General features: G+C 36.1%; 1 protein-coding gene across 4 annotated transcripts in view; it reads right to left on the bottom strand.

Moving 5' to 3' along the window:
- Positions 1-23,632, bottom strand: part of Aff4 (ALF transcription elongation factor 4) — an 86,229-nt gene that overhangs the window by 38,777 nt on the left and 23,820 nt on the right. For 3 of the 4 annotated variants that reach the window (XM_063230617.1, XM_063230620.1, XM_063230618.1), the window contains 4 exons: positions 19,028-19,154; positions 16,124-16,906; positions 14,830-14,874; positions 10,665-10,751 (listed from right to left, as the gene is read on the bottom strand). In XM_063230617.1, coding sequence (XP_063086687.1) covers positions 10,665-10,751; positions 14,830-14,874; positions 16,124-16,906; positions 19,028-19,154 — 1,042 coding nt within the window. Of the gene's footprint in view, positions 1-10,664; positions 10,752-14,829; positions 14,875-16,123; positions 16,907-19,027; positions 19,155-23,632 lie in introns of those variants that run through there. The other variant, XM_063230621.1, reaches the window with a different exon arrangement.

The following is a 23,632-nucleotide window of genomic DNA, read 5'->3' on the forward strand; positions in this document are numbered from 1 at the left end:
GACCTCCCAAAAACAAACAAATGAAAACAAAACAAAACAAAGCTAGACATTGTAGCATATCTTAATATCATTCTACATGAATGAGTAAAGAAAAGAAAGATAAAATAAAGATTTATTTCAGACATACAGCAGAGAACCACTAAAAAGAAATGTTAAAGGAAATATACCATCCCAGCATTTGGGAGACTAAGGCAGGATGACTGCCATGAATTCAAAGCCAGCCTGAACTGCAATGAAACCTTGTCACAAAAAGACAAAACAGCCAGGAGTGGGGCTACAAAGTGAATTCAAGGCCTGCCCAAACTGCATAGCAAAAAACCTTGTCTCTAAAAGACCCCCCAAAATACACACACACACACACACATACACACACATACATACATACATACTAGACAGGAACTGTACAAATATAAAGGAATGAAGAGCAAAAGAAATACAACTGCATACAGGGAAAATATAATCTTTCCTTATGTGTGTACATGTGTGTTACTGGTTACATTGTGTGTGTGTGTTGCTGGGGATTGAACCTAAGACCCTGTTGTACACACAAGGCAAGAGCTCCACCACTGAGCCACATCCCCAGCTCACGTGTGTTATTAAGGATTGAAAAATGCATGAATGAATGGATGGATTGAACCTAGAGCTTTCACAGTGAACTATATCCTCAGATCTTTCTATTTATTTTTACTTCTGAACCATGATCTAAGTCACTGAGTTGCCCAGGCCAGGTTCAAATGTGTGTTCTCACCTCAGTTTCCCAAATTGCTGGGATTAGAGAAGTATTTTTAGGTCTTTTGCTCCTCTTAAACACTAACAGTTGGGTGTAAGGTGTAATCCCAACAGGAGGCTGAGGCAGAAGATCTCTGTGAGTTCAAGATCAGCCTAGGCTACATAGTGAGAGCCTGTCTCAAAAAATAAAACAATGCAGGCATGGTGGCTCACACTTGTAATCCCAAACACTTGAGAGGCTGAGGCAGGAGGATTGTTGCGAGTTCGAGAATAGCCTGAGCTACAAAGTGAGCTCAAGGCCAGCCTGAACTGCACAGAGACCCTGTCTCAAAAAGACAAATAAATAAATAAAACAAAAGAAAGAAAAAACAAAAACAAAACAACTAGTAAAAGACAAAATGGGCTTTCAATAAAATAGCAATAATATTATAGTATCTATAACTTCAGTGGAAACAAAATATATATAACACCACACATAATGGGAGAGGAATTTCTTACCACATGCAAATGCGGTAAGGAAAGTTTCTTATACAAGAGACAAAAATGCTGTAATAGTACAAAAACAGGGGCTGGGAATTTAGCTCAGCGGCATAAGTGCCTGCCTTGCAAGCAGGCAGTCGTGAGTTCAATCCCCGGTACCGATAAAAAGGAAAAAGACAAAAAAAAAAAAAAAAAAGTACAAAAACAGACTGATAAAGGTATGTACCATAAAACCCTAAAGTCAACATTAAGTAACACAACTATCTTAAGTTATTTTTCTCGTTGCTGAGACAAAATACCCAACACCCAAAGTTAAAGGAGGAAAGGTTTATTTAACTTACAGTTTGTGGAGCTATTAGTTCATAACCAGCTGGCTCCAGAGCAGGGTGGCACATGGCAGAAGGGAAACTGTTCAGAGTGGCAACACAGCAAAAGCAACCAAGGACGGTAACAGTGTCTTTCTGCCCCTTTTATACTCTATCCAGGCTCCCAGGATTATGGCACTGCCAAACCAATCAGTAGACTAATTTAATATGCTGGGGATTTAGTTCAGTGGCATAAGCACCTGCCTTGCAAGCAGGCGGTCGTGAGTTCGATCCCCGTTACCAATAAAAAAAAAAGAAAAAGAAAAAAAATAATAATCATACATCCTTAATCCCAACATTGCAACATAAATCAGTCACACACAAGATTTAGCCATCTCTGAAAAAGCTTTACTTCTGATCACACGAGACTGAGGAAACATCTAGACACAGCCATAACAACAGTTATGGCAAAAACAAATAACCACCTGATGAAATCAGTAGAAATTAAAAAGTAAGATGGCAGATTTAAACTCTACTATATTAATAATCACACTAAATCACACACCATTTACATTTAGTAAGTGGATTTCATCAAAATTAGTAACTTTTGTTGTTAGGAAGACAGTTAAGAGAACAAAAAGGAAAGAACAGACCAAGAAAGTTTTAGTAAACCACAAATCCGATAATGAATTTATACCCAGAAAATACAATAATCCAATGAAAAAGAGACAAAGATTCATACAGACACTGTAACCTAAGTATATAAGCAGATGATAAGTACATGAAAAGATGTCAGTGTTGAGCACATCAATCCTTAGTGAAGATGTAAAACAACCGGAACTCATGTACTTTTTTTTTTTTTGAGTCTGGGTCTCGCTATGTAGGTCAGGCTGGCCTAGACTCACTATGTAGTCCTGGCTCGCCTGGAACTCACAGCAATCCTCCTGTCCCAGCCTCCCCAGTGTGCGGGCTACAGGCATGTGCCACCACATCCAGCTCTCATGTACTATTGGTAGGATCAGAACCAGAAAAAGAGTACAACATACATAGGAACTTAATATTCCACCCAAAGGTAGAATTTCAGTTCTTTTAGTGTTAAAAAATAAATTTATAAAAAACAGCACACAAGACTACCCATTTGGAAGAAATGCATGTCACACAGAAAATTTCCAGACAGATTCCAGATTAAATGCAATAAAAATAAAATTTCTAGAAAATTTAGAATAACCCTGAGATGAGAGGAGCATTTTTAAATAGGACAGGGGACCAGGCATGCTGGCAGATACTTGTAACTCCAGCATTTGGAAGGCTGTGGCAGGAGGATTATCACAAGTCTGAGACCACCTTAGACTATAAGGCTACCCTTGACTACATAGCAAGACCCTGCCTCAAAAAACTAAACATAATAAAATAAAATAATAAATAATAGGACAGTAAATTCAGGAACAGTAAATGAAAACAAATCAGTGCACATGATTTAGCTTTTTTTGATATACAGGGTCTTGCTATGCAGTTTAGGCTGGTCTTAAACTCACTTCGCAGCCTCGGCTGGTCTCAAACTCAAACAGTGATCCTCCTACCTCAGTGCCAGGATTACAGGAATGTATCACCATGCCCAGAGCAATTTAACATTTTTGTACAGGAAAACACACAAACATAAGTAGATTAAGACAAATGATTGGGAAACATTGGTAACACATCTATTCAGTAAAATATCTGTTTAAACGCCTTTGATGTAGTAGGTACTACCAAATACAATGCTGAATAAACAAAGACTACCCCAGCATGTATGGCACACACCTAGTGACAGATGATTCGTGTGACTCATAAAATACAAAAGGTACTCATAACTCGTAACCCAATAGAAACATAAGTAAATATAGATTATTCAGAGAATTCTAAATAATCATAAAGATATCAAATGACACCTATTGCATTTGTAAGAGTAAATGCATATTGCTTCCCAATTCTGCCTTTAGTTAACTCATGCTGGTAGTCTGAACTCAGCACAATGGAAATGGTTATATACCATGGAAATTAGTACTTGCTGCAAGTCAGGGTTTGATTTATTATTTTGCTGATTGTCTAAACTTAAGAAAAGTAATAATGTTTAAAATGTACATTAAACTTGAAAATATGGCACTGTCTGCAGGCATATTATGAATAACAGGAAACATTAAGGAGATATTTTTCTAGTACTTGAAAAGTACTTTTCAATTCAGCAAAGTCACTTCTCTCACTGATGAATAAGTGAAGTTCCATGATGTAATACTGAAACTGACAGAGATCTTACGCAAGTAAAATTTATACAAAGATTCATAATAATCTAACAGTAAGATCACAATTCAGATTTAATGACAATACACTTATTGAGAAGAGTTAGTGAACTGAAATGACACCCCTTTTGTCAAGTCATGGTTGAACTGCAATCACAGACTGCACGTTGATGTGAATTCCACAAAAATCAGCCAAAACATTTTGTAACATATAACTGACTATATGGAACTTACAATAAAGAGCTCTGTATAACAGTTTATTATTTATAAATTGTATATCCTTACTATCTATAAAATGTATAAATTAATATGCATAAGCAAAAAATATCTCAGAATAATAGGTACCTAGAGATAGAAAACAAAAGGAAAAAGGATTATGCAGAATCATTAGGAAACTTTTGGGGGTTTATTCTGGTATGTTCAGAATTTCCAAAATGTTCATTATCTTAATTATGATGGTGGTGTCATAGCTGTATATGTATGATGAAACTAGCCAAATTGGGTAATTTAAATATATGCCATCTGTTGAACTGGAACTTAATAAATTATTTAAAAGAGCACTAGGTGTGGCAGTGCATGTCTGTAATACCAGCACTCAAAGAGGCTGAGGCAGGAGAATCACCTCAAATCTAAGGCCAGCCTAAATGATATAATGAGAACCCGTTACAAAAAAACCAAACTGTCAATCAATGAAACAAATGTCAAACTTCACAAATAAACTCTCATTCTTAGACTTAACTGATAACTTAGATTTAGACTTAACTGAGTTAAGTTAACTTAACTTGACTTAACTGAGTTAAGTTAACTTAACTCAGACTTAGACTTCACAAATAAACTCTCATTCTTAGACTTAACAAGGGTGCCAAGACAATCCAATGGGAAGAGAGTAAATTTTAACAAAGTTCCTACTTGGTTGATTAAATTCAAAGACACAGATTAAAAGACTAATAAATGATAAGCCAGATCAAGAATAAATTCAGTGGCATAAGCGCCTGCCTGGCAAGCAGGCAGTCGTGAGTTTGATCCCCGGTACCGATAAAAGGAAAAAGACAAAAAAAAAAAAAAAAAAAAAAAAAAGAATAAATTCAAAGAAACCTGCATTGGCTGAGTAAGTGTGAGGAAAAGTAGACTTCATAATAAACAGAGACAAAAAAGAACCACCCCACAATGATGAAAAAGATCAACTCAGCACAAAGACACAGTAATCTTAAATGTGTACTTCATGATAAAGTTTCAAAACACAAGAAGCAAAGGCTGACAAAATTTTCTGAAAGGAGAAGTGAGGCAAATCTATTAAGACACTATGTCAACAGTGATTGATGGAACAAGCATAAAGTCAGTAAAAAATATATATAAATGACTGGCAAAATATATAGACTCTCAATAAAGTTGGTATGAGCTATACAAATCATGTCTGGTTCTGTGAAATAGTAAATAAAAAGGTCACATACAGAGCTGCACAACAAATTTCAATAAGCTTACGAAAACTAAAATAAATACCATATATTGTCTGGAAAGAATACAAATAAATTAGAATAACAGAATGGTATCTTCTTTTTTCTTTAGAATATCTTAAAAATATTCAAATATTTGAAAACAAATCCATGTATTCCTAAGTAACTCAAGGATCAAAGACATCGCAGAAAATTAGGAAGTCCACTAAACTGAAGACGATAACAACATGTAAAAATTTGTAGGATTAAACTATAGCAGGACTTCAGTAAAATCAGTAATTTTAAACACATTAGAAAACCTTTACAAACAATGTTATAAGCTTCAACCTTAAAAGTAGGAAAAAGAAAAATAATCACAATAAAAGAAGAAAAAAAAAACCCCAAGAATCCAACGGAAAGACCTTGAGCTAGACTAATGAAGGAGGAAGCACACACATTCACACACACACACACACACACACACACACACACACACACACACTTTACCAGTAACTAGGAAAAAAAGGGGAATACATCACTATAGGTCCTATAGACATTAATAAAATAAGTATAAACAAATTACCAAAACTGACACAAAAATGAGTAGAACATTTAAGTAGTTCTCCACTTTAAAACTTGAATTTGTAATTAAAAACCATAAAGTATCTGATCCCCAGCATTACCAAAAACTAAAACCAACATTAAGCAGAGCTCAGTGGTAGAGCACGTGTGTGACATGTGTACACCCTGGGATGGATTCCCAGTAGACTACAGAAACACACAGAATGCTACAGGCTCAGACAGCTTTGCAGCTGAATTTTTGTAAGACATTCAAGGAAGTATTTTTTTTAATTTTTAATTTTTTATCAGTACCAGGGATCGAACTCATGACCACCCTCTTGCAAAGCAGGCACTTAAGCCACTGAGCTAAATCCCCAGCCCCCTCAAGGAAGAATTAACACTAATAGTCCACAAACTATTTCAAAAACTAGAGATAAAGGCAACACATTCCTGCTCCTTTTAAGAGACCAGCACAAGCCTAATACCAAAGCCAAATAAAAACAAGAAACTTCAAGAGGCCAGAAGTTTAGCTCAGCTGGCAAATGCGAGGTTGTCAGTTCGATCCCCGGCACCAAAAAAAAAAAAAAAAAAAAAAAAAAAAAAAAAAAAAACAAACAAACACAAACAAACAAAAAAAACACTTCAAACAAGCCTCAACATCTCCACCAAAAAAAAACCAAAAGCCTTTTTAAAACAGTACTAGGGATTGAACTCAGAGGCTCATGCATGTTAGGCAATCACTCAATCACTGAGCTGCATGCCCAGATCCACACAAAACTTTTTGAACTAGCCCTTCAAAAAGACAGAGGATAACCATTGCTAACCTAAAAATTTAAAATCCAAAATGCTGGGGCTGGGGATTTAGCACAGCAGCATAAGCGCCTGCCTTGCAAGCAGGCAGTCGTGAGTTCGATCCCTGGTACCGATAAAAAAAAAAAAAAAGACCAAAAATAAATAAATAAAATCCAAAATGCTGCAAATCTAAAACTTGAACACTACCTTGATACTAAAAGCAGAAATTCAACTTCTGGCCTCATGTGACAGATTATAATCAAACTGCAGGTACAATAAAAACATTGTGTAAAATTATCTTCAGGCTGTATGTCTAATGTGTAATGTGTATACGAATGTAAATAAACATTGTGTTTAGGCTTCGATTTCACCCCTAAAACAGCCCATTTCTTAAAAATATTCCGAAACTTTAAAACACCTGTATTTGTGGGGAGAGGGCTGAGGCAGGATCTCCCTAAGTAGTTCAGGCTGGCCTTAGCACTCCTCCTGCCTCAGTCTCCCAAGTGGTAGGTTTACTGGCAAAATCACATGAAATTAAAATGCTTTTCACCTCAAATATTTTAGATAAGGGATACTCAATTTGTATATGAATGGCCAATAAGCACATGAAAGGTGTTCAATATCATCAGTCATCCAGGAAATACATTAATATAAAAATGATGCACACTAAAAGCCTGGGAAAGTAGGTACAACTATCCAGTTGTGTTGGTACAGGCCTGTGACCTCCACACACTGGAAGACTAAGGCAGGAGGAAGAGTCTAAGTTTTAGCCTGGCATGGGCAACTTACAAGATCCTGTCAAAAAAAAAAAAGGAAAAAGAGAAAGACCAAGAAGAAAAGGAAATAGAGAAAGAGAAAGAGGAAAAGGAAAGGGAAAAGAAAGGCTAGCAAGGGGGTTTAGTGTGGGGGCAAAGAAAAAAAAGCTAAAACTAAATAGGCTGGCAACATTAAATGTAGGCACTGATATAGAACAACTAAAACAATCATAAACTGCAGACAATTAAGGATGGAGTGTGATAGGAATGGGAAACAACCACCTTGGAAAACACCTTTAAGTTTATTATGAATTGAACATGCACTTACCATAAAACTCAATAATTCTCCCTTTTTATTGTAAGACCCAGCATTTATTCATGAGGAAAAAAAAGTGAAAGCACAAAAAGACATATAGATAATGCTTATAGCTGATTTATTCTTAACATCCTAATCTGAAAATAATGCACACACTCAGTAACAGGTAAATGGATAAGTCAATTTTGGTATTCTCACATAACAGAATACTAATTGGAAATATAGAAGAAATACTATGGATATACTCCAGAACAGGGAAGAAGGCTGTGATACAGCTCAATGACAGCATTTATGTCTTGTATGCACAGGCCTGGGTTCTAGACCAGTGGGTGCGCATGTGCACACACACAGAAGAATTCTAAAAGCATGTGCTGAGTAAGAGAAGGCATGCAAACATGTAAAAAAAAAAAAAAAGTACACACTGTATGGCAGAGTAACACAAAACAGACCAAGTGCGTGCTAGGGCTCATCTATGGTGGGAATTGGATGAACTACAAAGAAATTTGGGAGAGATGGAAATGTTCTAACTCTCAACTGGGGAAAGCAGTTAACACAGATGCGTATATATACCAAATCTCAAATTAAGGCCAAGCACAATGACATGTGCCTACAATTCCAGTACTCAGGAAGCTGGGGGAAAAGGATCACGAATTCAAGACCAGCACGGGCTACATATGGAGTACAAGGCTAGCCTATGCTACTACATGGTGAGAACCTGACTCAACAAACAAAAAACTTCACACTACATTTAATACAAATATGTCATACAGCAGTCAGAAAGTTACATCCCTACCTCACATATTACTCACAAAAAGTAATGTGGGCTAAAAATAAACATAAAAAAAGCAAAACTAACACGGTGGTACAGACTATAATCCCAGTACTTAGCAGGTTGAGGCAGGAGGATCACTGAGAATTTGTAGCCTGGGCTACCCAGTGAGTTCAAGGGTGCCCTGAATTATATAGTGAGACCCTGTCTCAAAAAACACTGAAAACCAAAACCAAAACTAAAACTATATTGAAAAAAAAAAAAAAAAAAAATATATATATATATATATATATGAGGGTATATTTATGATTCTGGAGGAGGACAAGCCTTATTTAATAAAATGTTGAAGCAAATGCTATAAACAAAGGGAAGGAAATATTGTATTCATCAAAATTAAAATTTTCTGGGCCATTAAACTTAGAAAAGAACCTCACTGGGAGATACATTTGAAATTACTAATTATTAAAATTCAAAATTCCAACCAAACACCAGAAAAACACAAAGGAAGCCCTCCTACACTCATTAGGTACAATATGCCATCTAAATGGCAGCAGGAATAGGCAGATCCATACAGAAATCAAACTGGAAAAAGAAACTGTGTTATGTATATGTACCAAGCCTCAAATAAATGTAATTATTATGTACTGTGAACATGCATTAATAAAAATTTAAAAAGAAACAAAATCAAGTGAACGATGAATATGTAAAGATGCAAAAATGATAACCCTTATTGGAAACCCAGCAAGCAGAATGACATTTTTCACTCAAAAGATTGGTGTTGAATAATATCAGTGCTATGCATATGTGGAATAATAGGTACTACAAGTGACAACACTGATACAAATCCTATAATGCAACTACAGCGAGTATATAGTCAACACACACATCAGAAATTCTCTTGTTTTACATTCTGAAGAAATGCTCATGCTCCAAGTATGGTGGTGCATGCCTATAATCCCAGCACTCTGGGAGCCTGAGACAGGAGGATCACAAGGTCACTTTGGGCTACTCAGTGACTTAATAGTGAGACCCTGCCTAAAAAGAAAAAAGAGAAGGGTTGGGGATGTAGCTCAGTGCAAAGATCCTAAATTCAATCTCCAATACCACAAAAACAAGACCAATGCCTAGTGTGGTGGTGCATTACTGTAATCCCAGTATTTGGGAAGCTGAAGCAGGAGGATTGCTGTGAGTGTGAGGCCAGCCTGAGCTACAAAGTGAGTTCAAGGCCAGCTTGAACTGCATAGTGAGACCCTGTCTCAAAAAGGCCAAAAATAAAACAAAAGCAAAACAAAAAATGGCACAAATATAACTACTAAAGAAATGTTTAAGAACTAAAAACTTGGGCCGAAGATTATAACTTAGAGGCATAGCACCTGCCTGCCAAGTGTGCGGCTGAGTTTGATTCCTGATACCCACCCCCCTAAAAGAACTAAAAACTTGGTAACAAAAATACCAGAGAAATAGCTAAATATACTAGGATACATGTATTTATACTATGGATGAAGTTAAAAGAAATAAAAGACCTCTATATGTACTAACATGGAACTGTCTCCAAGACTACTATTGACAGATTAATGATACAGAACAATATATCTGTATAGAAATAAGAAAACGCTTATATGTAACAACTATATACATAAAATTACATATGTACATATGTAAATACATATAAAAAGATTTGAAAAGGTACATATGAAAGCAGCTCTGATGAGATGAAGGGGCAAGATTTGGGAAAGGCTATTATTAGGATTCCTGGTCAAACTTTCTCATGGAAAATGTATTATGGTGTTATTTGTGTAAGTACTATATTTAAATTCATGTTTTAAAAGCCTGCTGATTTTAGATGGGCTTACAGTTGTTTAAGGAACCTCTTTCCAAGGCCACTGCATGGCTGCTGTGCCCTATGATAAGGACCTCCTCAAAGGAAAGTCTGAGAAGCCCTTGCCACCTCTGGTCTAGAATATCGTTAACAGTTTACAATAAATATCAATTTTTTTAAAAAGGCTCTCTCCACATTACCTACCAGTCTTTCTTAAATACTTCTCAATCCAAGATGTTCTTGATATCATTAATCTGTTTAAATTTCTTCACAGTCCACTACCTAAATTTATCTGTTTATTCAGTTGTTAAATTTGTAGTCTACTGCCCCCTAGAATAGGGATGACAATCTTGAACTCATACACTTTGAATTGAGCCATTTAGAGATTTTTGTTTTTAACATTACCAAAGACACATTTTATTTACTTACCTTAGTTGGAAAAGGAAATTTGGAAGGTTCTGTTTTGCAAGGTGTATGAATAGCCGTTAGAGGGGGAGGCCATGAGTGCGTCATCTCCTGAAATGTAATTATTACAGTTTGTGTTCAACCAGGTCAAGGATAAAAACTATACAGCTAAAAACCAGATTTGTACTTATAAATGCTGGTTTCTTAATTGCTCCTCCAAAATTGTATTTAGTCTTTAAGTATTAACAAAGCACAACTGGGTGCAAGGCAGTATGGGGCTGGTAATAAAGGAAGATAAATAATAAATATTCCCTGGCTTCATGGAGTTTACAGTTAGGATAATGAAATCTACCAATAGTTACAGTAATCCGCCTGTAATCAAATACAAGGCACATAATAAAACACTACTGAGGAGTTTGCAGGGGGCCCAGGGGAAAAAGATAAGAAAACAGCTAACATTTACTGTGTACCTTCAATGAACCAGGCAGTATGCTCAGTGTTACATGTCTGTTGCTCATTCAGTACTCACAATGCCATTATGACACAGATAGCATTATTATCCTATCTCTACATAGGATGAAAATGAAGCATAAAGGCCCGATAATTTATTCAAAGTTATACAGTTAGTAACTAATGGACATAAAATTTTATCCTAGAAAGTCTGACTATAGAGTACATGTGCTAATAGAAAAATTTGGCCAAGGAACGGAATCAGAAGTGAGATTTCAAAAGCACATGAGGAGGAAAACAGACAAGCAAGATCTTAACTCCAATTTTATTTAATGCTTTTTGTCAAGTCATGTCAAATATGGCCAACTGGGGTTTAGACAGGTCACTGTATGTCAGGGGAATAACGCGGGGGGCGGGATCACACTTAGAATGTGGAAGAAGTATTTTATTTGTGGCATTTAGTTCAAAATAAGCCATCAGGTAAATTAAAGATCTATAATGCCTAGGAATTTATCTTACAGTAATAACTAGTTATGTGAAGATATACATTTCAGGGGCTCACATTTTAAAAACAGAAATAAGCTAGGTATTTAATCAGATAAAATAAATTAGCAGACAACCATACAATGGAACACCAACCAGACATTAAAATGAGAAATTTAACTTCTAACATGAAACAAGGTCCACAGTGTATTGTTAGGTGACAATCACAAATCATAATCTATATCCTACTAAATTTTGTATATGAAAATGTCTCTGGAAGGACAATTAACATTTCAGTACTACAACTACAGAAAGAAGAGACCAGGGCACTTGATGTAGTATGTACTAAGACCTCTTAAACAGGCACATGCACATAAACTGCTCTTTACCTTCTTATACTGCTACTGTTTCCTACACTCAGGTCAAGAACCTCCCCTCAAGAGTGTGCAGCTATCATTATCAGCACTGTATCCCCAGTGCTCAGCACATAATTGGTTCTTACTTAATAGGCTTTGAATAAATCAATTTTTTCAATAAAAGATTCATTAAAATTTTTTCTTAAATTCATAGTGGGGTTCTAGAAACTATAAACAGTTTTATAAATCATGAAAATAAAAATAAGAAAACGAAAGGAATGCAGAGCTGAAGTTTCTTGCAGACAGCACATAGAGAAAAGGAAAAGAAACTCATGTATCCCAGGGTTTCAGCAATGGCATTTTCTACCTCAAATAATAAAATATTCTCTACCAACTGAAAATCTATTTTAATCCCCTCTCATCAAGTGACTGAGTAATACACTCAAGATTGTATGCCAAGCTTTGCACATATAAAAGGTGAATTAAATGGTTATTAATATCAAAGATAATTAAATGCTAGAAAATCTTTAAGGTATTAAAATTCGATGATTGCTGAGGATTAAGGAGGAAAGACATAATGCTCTCTTTAGACTTTATATACACAGCACCTAAAAAATATTATGATTTAAAGGAAACAGTTACCACTGTGATCTAATATAGGAGGAAGGTTTTCATTGGGATTCTTCTGAAAAAGGAAAATCTATGACTGAGGAGGAAGAAAAACACTCCCAGAAAGTTTACTTTATGGAAGTAAAAGAAGCCAGGTTGCCAGGTAGTGACACAAGCCTATAACACCAGCACTCAGGAGGCTGAGGCATGAGAATCGCTGGAAGTCTGAGGCCTCTTGGGCTACATAGTGAATTCAAGACCAGCCTGAACTATATAACAAGGTCCTGTCTCAAAAATAAATAAATAAATAAATAAATAAAATAAGGCAGCAGCAGTGGCCAGGCAGGACGGGAGGCTAGAACAGGAGAATTGCAAGTTCAAGTCCATATTGGGCAATTCACAACTTAGTATTTAGCAAGACCTTGTCTTGAGGAAAAAAAGGTTTGAAGATGTAGCTCAGTGTGAAGCTCTTGGGTTCAATTCCCAGTACTGGAAAGCAATTCAGAAAAGTGCTCAGTTGGTAGTAGGGAGGCTAGTATTGGCCTGTGGAGGTTAGATGTGGACACTCTTTCTTTTTAGGGGTCTTGGAAAGCCACTAAAAATTTAAGAGAAAAAAAATTAAGCGATGAAGACCAGGGAGTAAAGACAAGAATGTGGAAGCAATGCAGAAGACAGATGAACAAAGAGACTGAAGGTAGAAAGAGGACTCAAAACTGTAAAGCTCAAAACAGCAGAAACGCACAGGAATGAATATATACAATGAAACCTCAAAGTCTATACCTAGTTTTCTGACGAAATAGAATATGAGAGGATGAAGTTAAGAGATGAGAGTTTACACAAGCACAGGAGAATGGTGATACTACTAACAGAGGAAGTTTGACAAGTATGGCTTTATACATGTTCAGTCTGAAAGCAAACAGAAAATTTAAATGGAAACTCAGTTAAGAAGCAGTTCAGAAGCCAGGGATACAGCCCAGTAGCAGAGCCTGCCTGGCAAGCACAAAGTCCTGAGTTAGATTCCTGATACCAAAAAAAAAAACCCAAAAAACAAAAAAACAGTTCAGAGATAAACAAAAACCCAAAGGAAGACTGAGAGTTATTTAACAATTAGGCCAAGCAGGGTGGAAACGATGAGATAAAGTCCAGACAAAAGAGGCAAAAAGAATATACCCATACTTTAAAGAAAGGCAGAGAACAAGAGACAAGCAAAGTGGGTGGGAAATAAAAACAACAAAACACAACAGTCAAAAAAAGAATGATATTGCCAGAAAAAAAACACTTTAAAAATCTTAAACAACAAAGACCATAAAGAAAACTTAAGGCAGTTTGGTAGCACAAACCTATATGTAATCCCAGCTATTCAGGGAGGCTGAGTCAGGAAGACTGCATGTTGGAGGCTTGCCTAGTATATGTGTGAGACTCAGGACTAGATTCCCAGTACTTAAAAAAAAAAAAAAGCAGCAGGTAGAGGGAGGATTCACATTAAACCCCCAGTGTAAAGAAGAAGATAGTAAGTACAACGGTACAAGGACAGAAAGATCACAGCACCCTGAAGGAAGGAATGGGAGAAAAAGTGTTGAATCACCTAACCAGGCAAGCACAAGGTCCCCAAGTTCAATTCCCAGTGCCAAAAAAAAAAAAGCTTATAGTGAAATAAAAGAACACAAAAATTTAGGAGTCTTCCTCCCCCTAAAAAAGTACAAGAAATGAGAGACCGACAGTTTTCTCCTCTGAGCAAAAAAGCAGTCACTGTTACTCCCTAACTCGCTGGACTTTTTTTTGGACTTTCTTCCCAACAGACGTTTTCTTTTTCAATCAAGGAATGTACTTTTTTGATTATGTCCAGATTTAAAATATAACCAATAAATATTCAAATTGTACATTGCTCAGGAGCCCTTTTATTGTAGGATTTTGCTATTATATACAGATGAACCACAGAACAAGCTAGTCTTAACATAATAGTTTGAATAACAACTACTTAAGTTTTTTAGTGCTTCAAATTATTGACTGATAACCTGAGACAGTGCAGCTATATGTGGCTTCCCTTTTCAAGGCAAACTGGTAGGATTAGAATTTGTTTTACTTAAAAGCAAAGTCAACTCTTTGAAGACAAATAGTAAATCATGTGATTTACAATGCAAGTGTAAGCAGAACAATTATATATGGTGGACACAATCAAGTTACATGTAAAACCAATTGTTGCTTCAGGCACTCCATGAAAGATAGGTGGAAAGAGGGGTCAGAGTATCATAATTAAACAACAGAGATTGAAAAGGCTTTAAAAAACTTACTTTAAGAATTTCATCCACACAGCTCACATCACCAGAAGCTGATGCCTTAAGAAAAAGAAATGAAATACACATAAGATTTGGAGTAATTTATTAGCTTTTTTGTATTTCCTGCACAGATTTTAAAACATCAGAAATAACACATAATTCAAAGATGTATAATTCCACTATTCTAAATCAGAACACCAGGTAGAATCTTTGGACTAATTTCTCTAAATATAATTTTAATTACCAAACTGTGCATAGCTTGAAAACTTTGTATTTTTAAAAAAGTTTTAAAATTCCTATCTTTCTTATTCTTTAAATAATTTTTAAAATGTAATTTTTCAGGTAAGTAGCTTATCCAAAATTTAAGTTTATTCATATACAAAATACACCATCATACTAAGATATATCATTTTGCATATACAGTAAAATGAGTATTCCTAAAGGATTATTGGTCTGGAACACAATGGACATTTTACACACTCCTAAATCACAGAAAGCTAACTGCTTATTCTGAGGCACAAATAAGAATTAAAGAGCTAAATTCTGTTCTTTAAAAACAATTAAAGAGCTTTACTGCTTTCTTCAGAGCAGTAATTAGATGACAAGGGCAACTAATGCTGAGTTTCTCAAGGCCACAGGAAAGACTCTTAAATGTTCTCAGAACAATGTTTTATGTACTCCTGATTACTCTCCGCTATTTTGAACCATGAGCTTTGATTTTTGGCTTCTAACATTCTTTTTTGAACTTTTCATTGCACAAACTACATTAAAAGATACAACTGGAACTACTGTACAATGATTGCCTAATTCTTCATTTAAATATTCTGCTTTAATACACACCTATACCAGCTGTCTCAATATTTTTAGTAAAACTAGGAAAAGGATGACAGCATCCAAACTACACATTGCCACAGATCAAAAGATCCCAACAATCACCACCAAGGACTATGGTCCACTTCTTATTCATGATATCACTGTAAAAACAGAGAAGTTAATTTTCTTTTTAAACTTAAGAGGAAAACTAAGGTACTGATGGATTATAACTTTTTTTTTGGATCATAGCTTTTATTCCGTAACTGACTGGTCATTTTAATATTTGAATATTAAATGAATGGCATATTCTTTCTTTTCCCAAAACACGAGTTCATAGTTTTATGAATCCATCTGAGAGTCAAGTCTTTCTTAAACTATCCCTCCCTCTTTAAACTTTTATATTCTTTACTAGTAAGACAAAAAGTTCAAACTCATAATTCTGTGGTCAGTTATTTTATATAGTCACAATTCAAAAAGCTCTAGATGTGCAACTTACATCCAATGGCTGGGAAGGTATTTTCAATTTGGTAAGATGTGCTTTGCTGCTGGGCTTCAGCTCAGTCATGCTGTTGCCATGAGACTGGCTGCTGTAATGCTCAGAGGACAGCTTTGGTTCCACAGATTCCTGTCCGTCCATGGGCCGTACATAGGCAGTGGGTTTCTGCAACATTGAACTGGATTTTGATATCAACGAAGGTGGGAAAGACTGATTTGAGTGTTGCCCACTTGAGAAAGGTACACGGGAAGGAGAATCCCAATTGGCATCAGGGTCTCGAGGTGATTTGGAGCGTTGATGTTCCTTGCCATGATGATCATTCCCATGAGATCTGGAATGACTAGAGCTTAATGAAGAAACAGCCTGGGGTTTTCCAGGGCTAGAAGATCGTGATTTGGAGTGTTCTGATCCATGTTGGCCTTTTTTCCGGCTGCCACCATATGAGTCACGATCATGCCTCTGACTGGTGCTGTTAGTGCTACTGCTACTACTTGCACTGGTCCTCTGGCTACTATGCCCACTCTGTAAGCCTGAGGACCGCTTCTGAGACTGAGAAGTGCCTGGTGCAGGTCCTACAGGGGTCCACTTGCTGCTCTGATGAGAGCTTCCATGTCTCTGTTCAAAGAAATTTGGCTTTGATTTTTCATCATCTGTTGTTGGTATCGTAGGCTTGGGAATTGCAACAAGCTTTGGTATCGCTCTGTCTCCTATGAAATCCTTCACTTCTTCGTAGTTTCCAAGCATACTCTGAATACGACTTGATAACTTATCTTCTTTGCTGGTCTACAAGAAGGTAACAAAAAATTATTAGCATAATCAGAAGTAAGATATGCTTCTGGCTAACCTTCAAATGTGAAGGGGCTTTTCTAAGGAAGTCTTCACTTAATGTCTTAAACTTATTATCTAGAAGCAAGCTCTAAATATATAATTTGCTAGTGAAAAAAGTTCACCAAAAGTTTCTGAAAATAATCATGGTTAAACAAAAACATTCTATAGGACAGTAAGAAACACATAGGTTCCAGGATGGAAAAAAAAATCCAAATTTCACCAATAAATACTCTGGATTACTGTGAGTGTGGGTCAGCCTGGGCCACATAGTGAGTTCAAGGCCAGCCTGAACTGCATAGCACAACCCTGTGTCAAAAAGACACATTAAAAAAAAAAAAAAAAAAGTAACCTGCTATTATGTAATTAAATTCCAGACCAGCAGATTACATTTCTATTTTGGGTTTTTTTGGTCTCAGGAATCAAACTCATGACCTTGAGCTTGACAGGCAAGCACATGTGCCACTGAGCTAAATTTATGGTCCAACATTTATATTTTAAATATACTCTATAAAAGCACTATGTCCCTTATAATTCAATGATATAGTTAGGAACAGAACAAAAACTTAGTGAAACAGGTTATACTCAACTGTTTAATTCCTGCTGCTGAGACTCACCAGCTAATAAACATCTCAAAAAATAATTAAGCATGGAAAACTCACCGATGAAGTTTAAATCCTAGCTGTTAACTCTGACTAGTAAGCTCTGACTACTTTTAAAGTTAATACTTCAAGTTTCAAAAATTATTCTTGGGAAATAAGTTTCAAAACATCTATAAGCATTAGGACTTTTCCATATTCATACATATTGAAATTTACTAATTAAAAAGAAATAAAAATTGAACCTTTACTACTTTGAAATACCAAAATTGATTAAAGTGTTCAAAAATTCTGTCCAAGAGATGATATCATTATCAGAAAACAAATTCAATTCATTACAGTGTGATTACAAAATAAATGGTAGTACAATTCAAAGATTCTGGAGAAAGCTTTTGTTTCTCTCTACCAATCTCTTTAATCTCTAATTAAATCCTCAACCCCCAAATTATTAATGGTAGGTCTTATCTTATTCACATAAATGGTATTGGTCTGATTATCCTTAAATGAGAAAATCCTTAAAATTTTGCATAAATGGCTTTAATAGGGGACATTATAGCTGGGCATGGTGTCACATGCCTGTAATCTCATCACTGGGCAAGCTGAGTCAGGCTGATCACTGCAAGTTCAAGGTCAGACTGGGCTATGTGGTAAACTAAAGGCCAGCCTAAACTACACTGCAAGATCCTGTCTCATACACACACACACACACACACACACACACACACACACACACACAAAGAAACCCCATATACACATAAATACATGAGAAGGAAACGAAAAATCAAGAGAATTCAGTCCATGATAACAGAAAGAGGGCCAAACTGATATTGAAGATACTTTACTCAAACATACAAGAAGTTAATGAAACCTAGTGAACTAAGTAAGCAAAAGGCAAAAAGTATAGAGAAGCTGGGGATTTAGCTCAGTGGTGTAAGCACTTGTCTGGCAAGTGCAAAGTTGTGAGTTTAATCCTGATACCAAAATAATAATAGTAATAAAATAATAAATAAATAAAGAGAAGTAACAGTATCTACAAAAATCATCTCTGATTGATATTACAGCCGAAGAACAGCTACAAAGAAACCAAAGGCTTTACTGGCAAGTGCACAGCCAAGAGTACAGAAAGGAATGTTCGAGCCAATTCAGATCCAATTTTTAAAAGTATAGAACAGAAATGAGAGAGAGGTTTGAGAAAGACTTCTAAACTATTTGTAATGCTCCACTTCTTGAACTGAGTACTGATTTTCTGTGGCTTGCTTAGTTAAGCACTACTCTTCAAGGAATAACACTTATTTTCTGTAGTTTTATACATGCCCGCAATACTTCAAAAAACCTTACCTAAAACAGTACGTTCTGTTTAGAAGAAAAAACATTAAATGATATTCATGACCAGTTTTCTAAGATAAAAAATAAAAATCCAAAAACATTTTAAAAGTATCACATTAATGGAAAAAAGAAAAATCAAAGAAAGATAACTCACAACTTTGTATGGCTCAGCAAACAGAGGAGAGCTCGGTGGGAAGGCGTCTTCACCCTGCTGAATTTCCTGATTCCGCCTTTCCCTTTCTTTCATACGCAGCACATTCCGGTCTTCAAGATTCATGTTGCTATGAAGAGAAACACAATCTTTATCACACCAAAAAATGGAAAAATTAAAACTTCAGGATTGATTCTATCAGTTTAATATCTGAGTCAGATTCCTTTCCAAGTAACAGGCATTGGATAATGGTTGGGCAATGGTTTTATCAATTAATGCCAGTAGAATCTTTCACAACCAGGGAAAAAAAATACTAGTCCAGAATACTAGAACCCACTCCCCTAATGAAGCGTTTAACCTTATGAAGTTTTTTTGTTTTGTTTTGTTTTTTTTTTTACAATTTTTTGTAGTGTCTGGTAGACAAGTACTCTACCACTGAGTTACACCACTAGCCCAACCTTATTAAGTACATGTATGTGTGGGGGGCTACTGAGAACTGAAATTAGGGGAGCTTACCACTAAGCTATACCCCAACCCCCTTTCCTTATTATTTTAAGACAGGGTCTCCCTAAGTTATCTGGGTTAGGTTCAAACTTGTGATTCTTTCACTTCTGCCTCCTGAGTAGCTGGAATTACAGGAATGAGTTTATCAATTTTTAAAGAAGTCTGCTAGCTAAAACTGTACATTCAGAGGTAAAGTAGTACTTAAAGAACCCCAATCTTAAGTAGTTCCTATAAATGCTTTCAGCTTTTAGGAGTTGGGGATTTAGTTCAGTGGCTTAAGCGCCTGCCTTGCAAGTGTGAGGTCATGAGATCCCCAGCACCAAAAAAAAAAAAAAAAAAATGCTTCCAGCTTCTGCCACAAAGACTTACCTATTCTTTGCCCTAACAGACATACAAAATTGGCCTCACTTGCTCACCTCTCTCCCAGGTCCAGTTCTTTTTCTCTACTTTATATTGTCCCGAACATAACTTCCTTGATGTCTACCCTTATGCAGTTTGACTTCAGCTTCAGTGTTTTTAGATTTCCTTAAAATTTTATCTTTTTGCTCTAAATATATAATATTTCAGGCCAGGGATTTAGCTCAGCAGCTCAAGCACTTGCCTGGTAAGCACGAGGTTACAAGTTCAATCCCCAAGACCAAAAAAAATAAAATTAAAAATTAAAATTAAAAAATATATAAATATTTCAATCAGTAACTCAATAAATGGCTAAATTGAGATATTCAGTGACAGAAACTATTATTAACTTGGATTAGCAATTCACCTAAGAATTGTACTGAAAAACTTTTGGGTGAGGGAAATATCCAAGTGTAATTCTCATAATCATGAAAATACAAACTTCATTTCTATAATCATTGTATTTTCACTGGAATAAATCAAGAGAAATAACTTACTTACATATAGCAGCAAGGACTTTCTAGTTAAACGACAATGAGGGGAAAAGTCAAATCCTGAGACAAAAGATTATCATCTGCAACATTTTTCCATACAGGCAGATTAAACCATCTGCCTAGACTGTCTTAAAAAAAAAAAAGTCCAGCCACAGGCCAAAAGGAAAAATCAAGTTGTATTAATGTATGATTTCTAACCTAAATTTTAAACCACATCAGAAAATTAAAGCCAATCAAGTTGGGCATGGTGGCACGCCATCTATAAGCCCAGCACTCAGGAAGCTGGGGCAGGTGGATCACTTTCGAATTTGAGGTCAGCCGGGACTACATAGTGAGTTCAAGGCCAGCCTGAGTTACATGAGACTCTGTCTGAAAAACAAATAAACAAAAAGACTAACTCACGACTGCCTGCTTGCAAGGCAGGTGCTTATGCCGCTGAGCTAAATCCCCAGCCCCTAAAGTTTTTTTCAAACTGGGCTTGAACTATGTAGTCCAGGCTGATCTCAAACTCACAGTAATCCTCCTGCCTCTACCTCCCAAGTGTTGGGATGATGGACAGGTACCACAAGATAACCATAATTATAAAAGCAGATTGGGCAGCAAAAATCAGCATACTCCTGAGGATCCTATCAACAATTCATACAGTGAAAGTAAATATCCAAAAATAGAACTTCCTAATTTGCATGATTTAGTATCATGCAAGTAAGCCAATTTAATGAGAAAGGGTGGAGAATGTTAAGTGTTTCCAATATAGTCAAATTTTTTCTTACTTGCAAGATATTCTAATAAACTTAGATAAGAACATAATCTATTTCAGATATACTAAGTGATTTCTTTGTTTTTCCTAGTACTTCACACTCTAAACCAGAACCATAAAAAGAATCTTAATCTGTTGACCATTGTGGCACACAACTGTAATCCTAGCACTCAGGAGGCCAAAGCAGAAAGACTACTGGTAGTTCAAGGCCAATTTGGGCTACATAAGCAAGTTTGAGGCCAGCCTGCACTACATAGTGAAATCTTGTCTCAAAAAACCTAAAAACCCCATAAAAAAAGAAGAGAGAGAAAGACAGTTTCCAAATCTGCCTTTAATGAATATCATAAAACATCTACAGTAAAGGTTGGGGTTTTGTTTTTTGGTTTTTTTGGAGACACGGTCTTGCAATGTAGTTCAGATTGGCCTTGAACTCAGTGATTAATTCTCAAGCCTCAGCCTCTCAAGCATAGACTATAGGCACATGCCACCACACCAGTCCTGTACTTAAAGTTCAGAGACTAAAACCAAAGAATATCATACAGCACATTTAGGCTGATTAATAAATTTTTGGTTACTAACAAATTTCCATTAAGTCTCCTGAACTATGGTGCTGCCCCTCTATTACAAAGTTATGAACAGTCTAGGGGTTGTGGTAACTACCTAAATTCAAATCCTGAAAGATCAGGCTGGCAGAATGAGTGATAAAATGAGTGCTTAAGGCGCTGAATTCAGTTCCCACCACAAACACAAAAAAATAATACAGCATATGATTTAATGTTATACACTCATCAGTGCTAAAATAATCACTGAAGAAGTAATTGTATGAGTTAGGCATTGTAATGTGCCTGTGGGTCCCAGCTACTTTGGGACTGAGGCAAGAGGACTGCTCCTTGAACCTACAAGTTCACTGCTAGCCTGCGCTTGACCAAAAGAAAGAAACAGAAGGAAAGAAGGGAGAAATGAAGAGAGGAAAGGAAGGATAGGAAGATAGGAAAACAAGGGAGGGGTTAATCATATATTTGTTATAAAAATATTAAGATTTCTTCTATGATTAAATGCTGAACATACTCTGTTTCTTTTTGACAGCAATGAAAGCCATCCAACTGAAACTTCCTTTTAATAAGGCTGGCGGAAAGCTCAAATTATAATTAACTGCTTCTAAAAATATCCCACTTGTAGCTAGCTCTTATAGTCTACTTTTGTGATCTGACTTATTTTTGTATCAAACTTAACAGACTTTTTTTCTTCTCTCTGATCATCAATCCATCTCTGTGTAAAATGAAGTTTTTCTCAAAACCAATAATTCCACTAATCTGTGCTACACTAAAATTAACACGTAGCTCAGAGGCATAAGCATCTGCCAGGGAAGTGCGAGGTCATGAGTTCAATCCCTGGTGCAGCAAAAAAAAAAAATAAAATAGGGGCTGGGGATTTAGCTCAGCGGCGTAAGCGCCTGCCTTGCAAGCAGGCAGTCGTGAGTTCGATCCCCGGTACCGATAAAAAAATAATAATAATAAAATAAAATAAATAAACAAAAAATTAAAACAAAATTAACATGAAATTTAAATGTGAGAAAAAAATTAAATGAGTCAGTCTGAAGTATATTTTTGCTGCCCAAGCAGAACTATTTTACAGCATATCCCTCAGAACATCTACAATTAATATACTGAAATATGATTCAGCTAAGATTAACTGCTACATTAAAAGAAAATATATGGGATGATCAAATTATGTATTTTTAAAAGAATATTAGCAAGATAAAAGGATAGCTATCTAAAATTTTACTTAATGTGAACCATGAAGTACTTATGTTAAACTAACACAATACATTATAAATCATTCTCAATGGGCCAAAAACAAAAAACCAGAAATCTTCAACTTTCAAGATTTGGTGCTGGTGACGATGGTGCAGTAGCAAATTCATTGCCATCAACTGAGCAAATGAAAGCTCAATGAGACACCAAAGATCTTACTATGAGAAGTATAAAAATCATACAAAATAAGAAGAAAAACTGAAAGTAAGCATGTATATACCCTTTGAGCTCTCTGTTTCTATCTACCTGAACTGTGTGGTAGCAATTCCCTGACGCATACGCCACCACAGGCTGTTTGTGTCATGGAAAGCTCTGCAAAGTTCACCACCCTGGCCGGGCAGCATTGCCACTCCACAGGAGGAGGAGCACCAGCCCAGCTCTAGGCTTCTCCCACCCTGCCCACTGTGAAGGCGGAAGGACCTGGAGAAACAGCTGATTCCAGGCTGCAGCAGGGAAGGAAGATACCAAGAGCTGAGTCATCTTGTGATGGTTAAGAAAGCTCACAACAGCATGGAGACACATCAAAATGGCACAGTAAGCCTGGAAGAGGGTCTCCCACATTACATTTTAAAACATTTGAGCACAAAATGAATAATGACAAGAATGGAAGATTTTGTGAGCCGGGTTTGGTAGTTCCTACTTT

This window comes from Cavia porcellus, unplaced genomic scaffold (genome assembly GCF_034190915.1).
Source record: "Cavia porcellus strain 051 isolate PalLab524CR breed Dunkin Hartley unplaced genomic scaffold, mCavPor4.1 scaffold_19, whole genome shotgun sequence".
Lineage (NCBI taxonomy): Eukaryota > Metazoa > Chordata > Mammalia > Rodentia > Caviidae > Cavia > Cavia porcellus.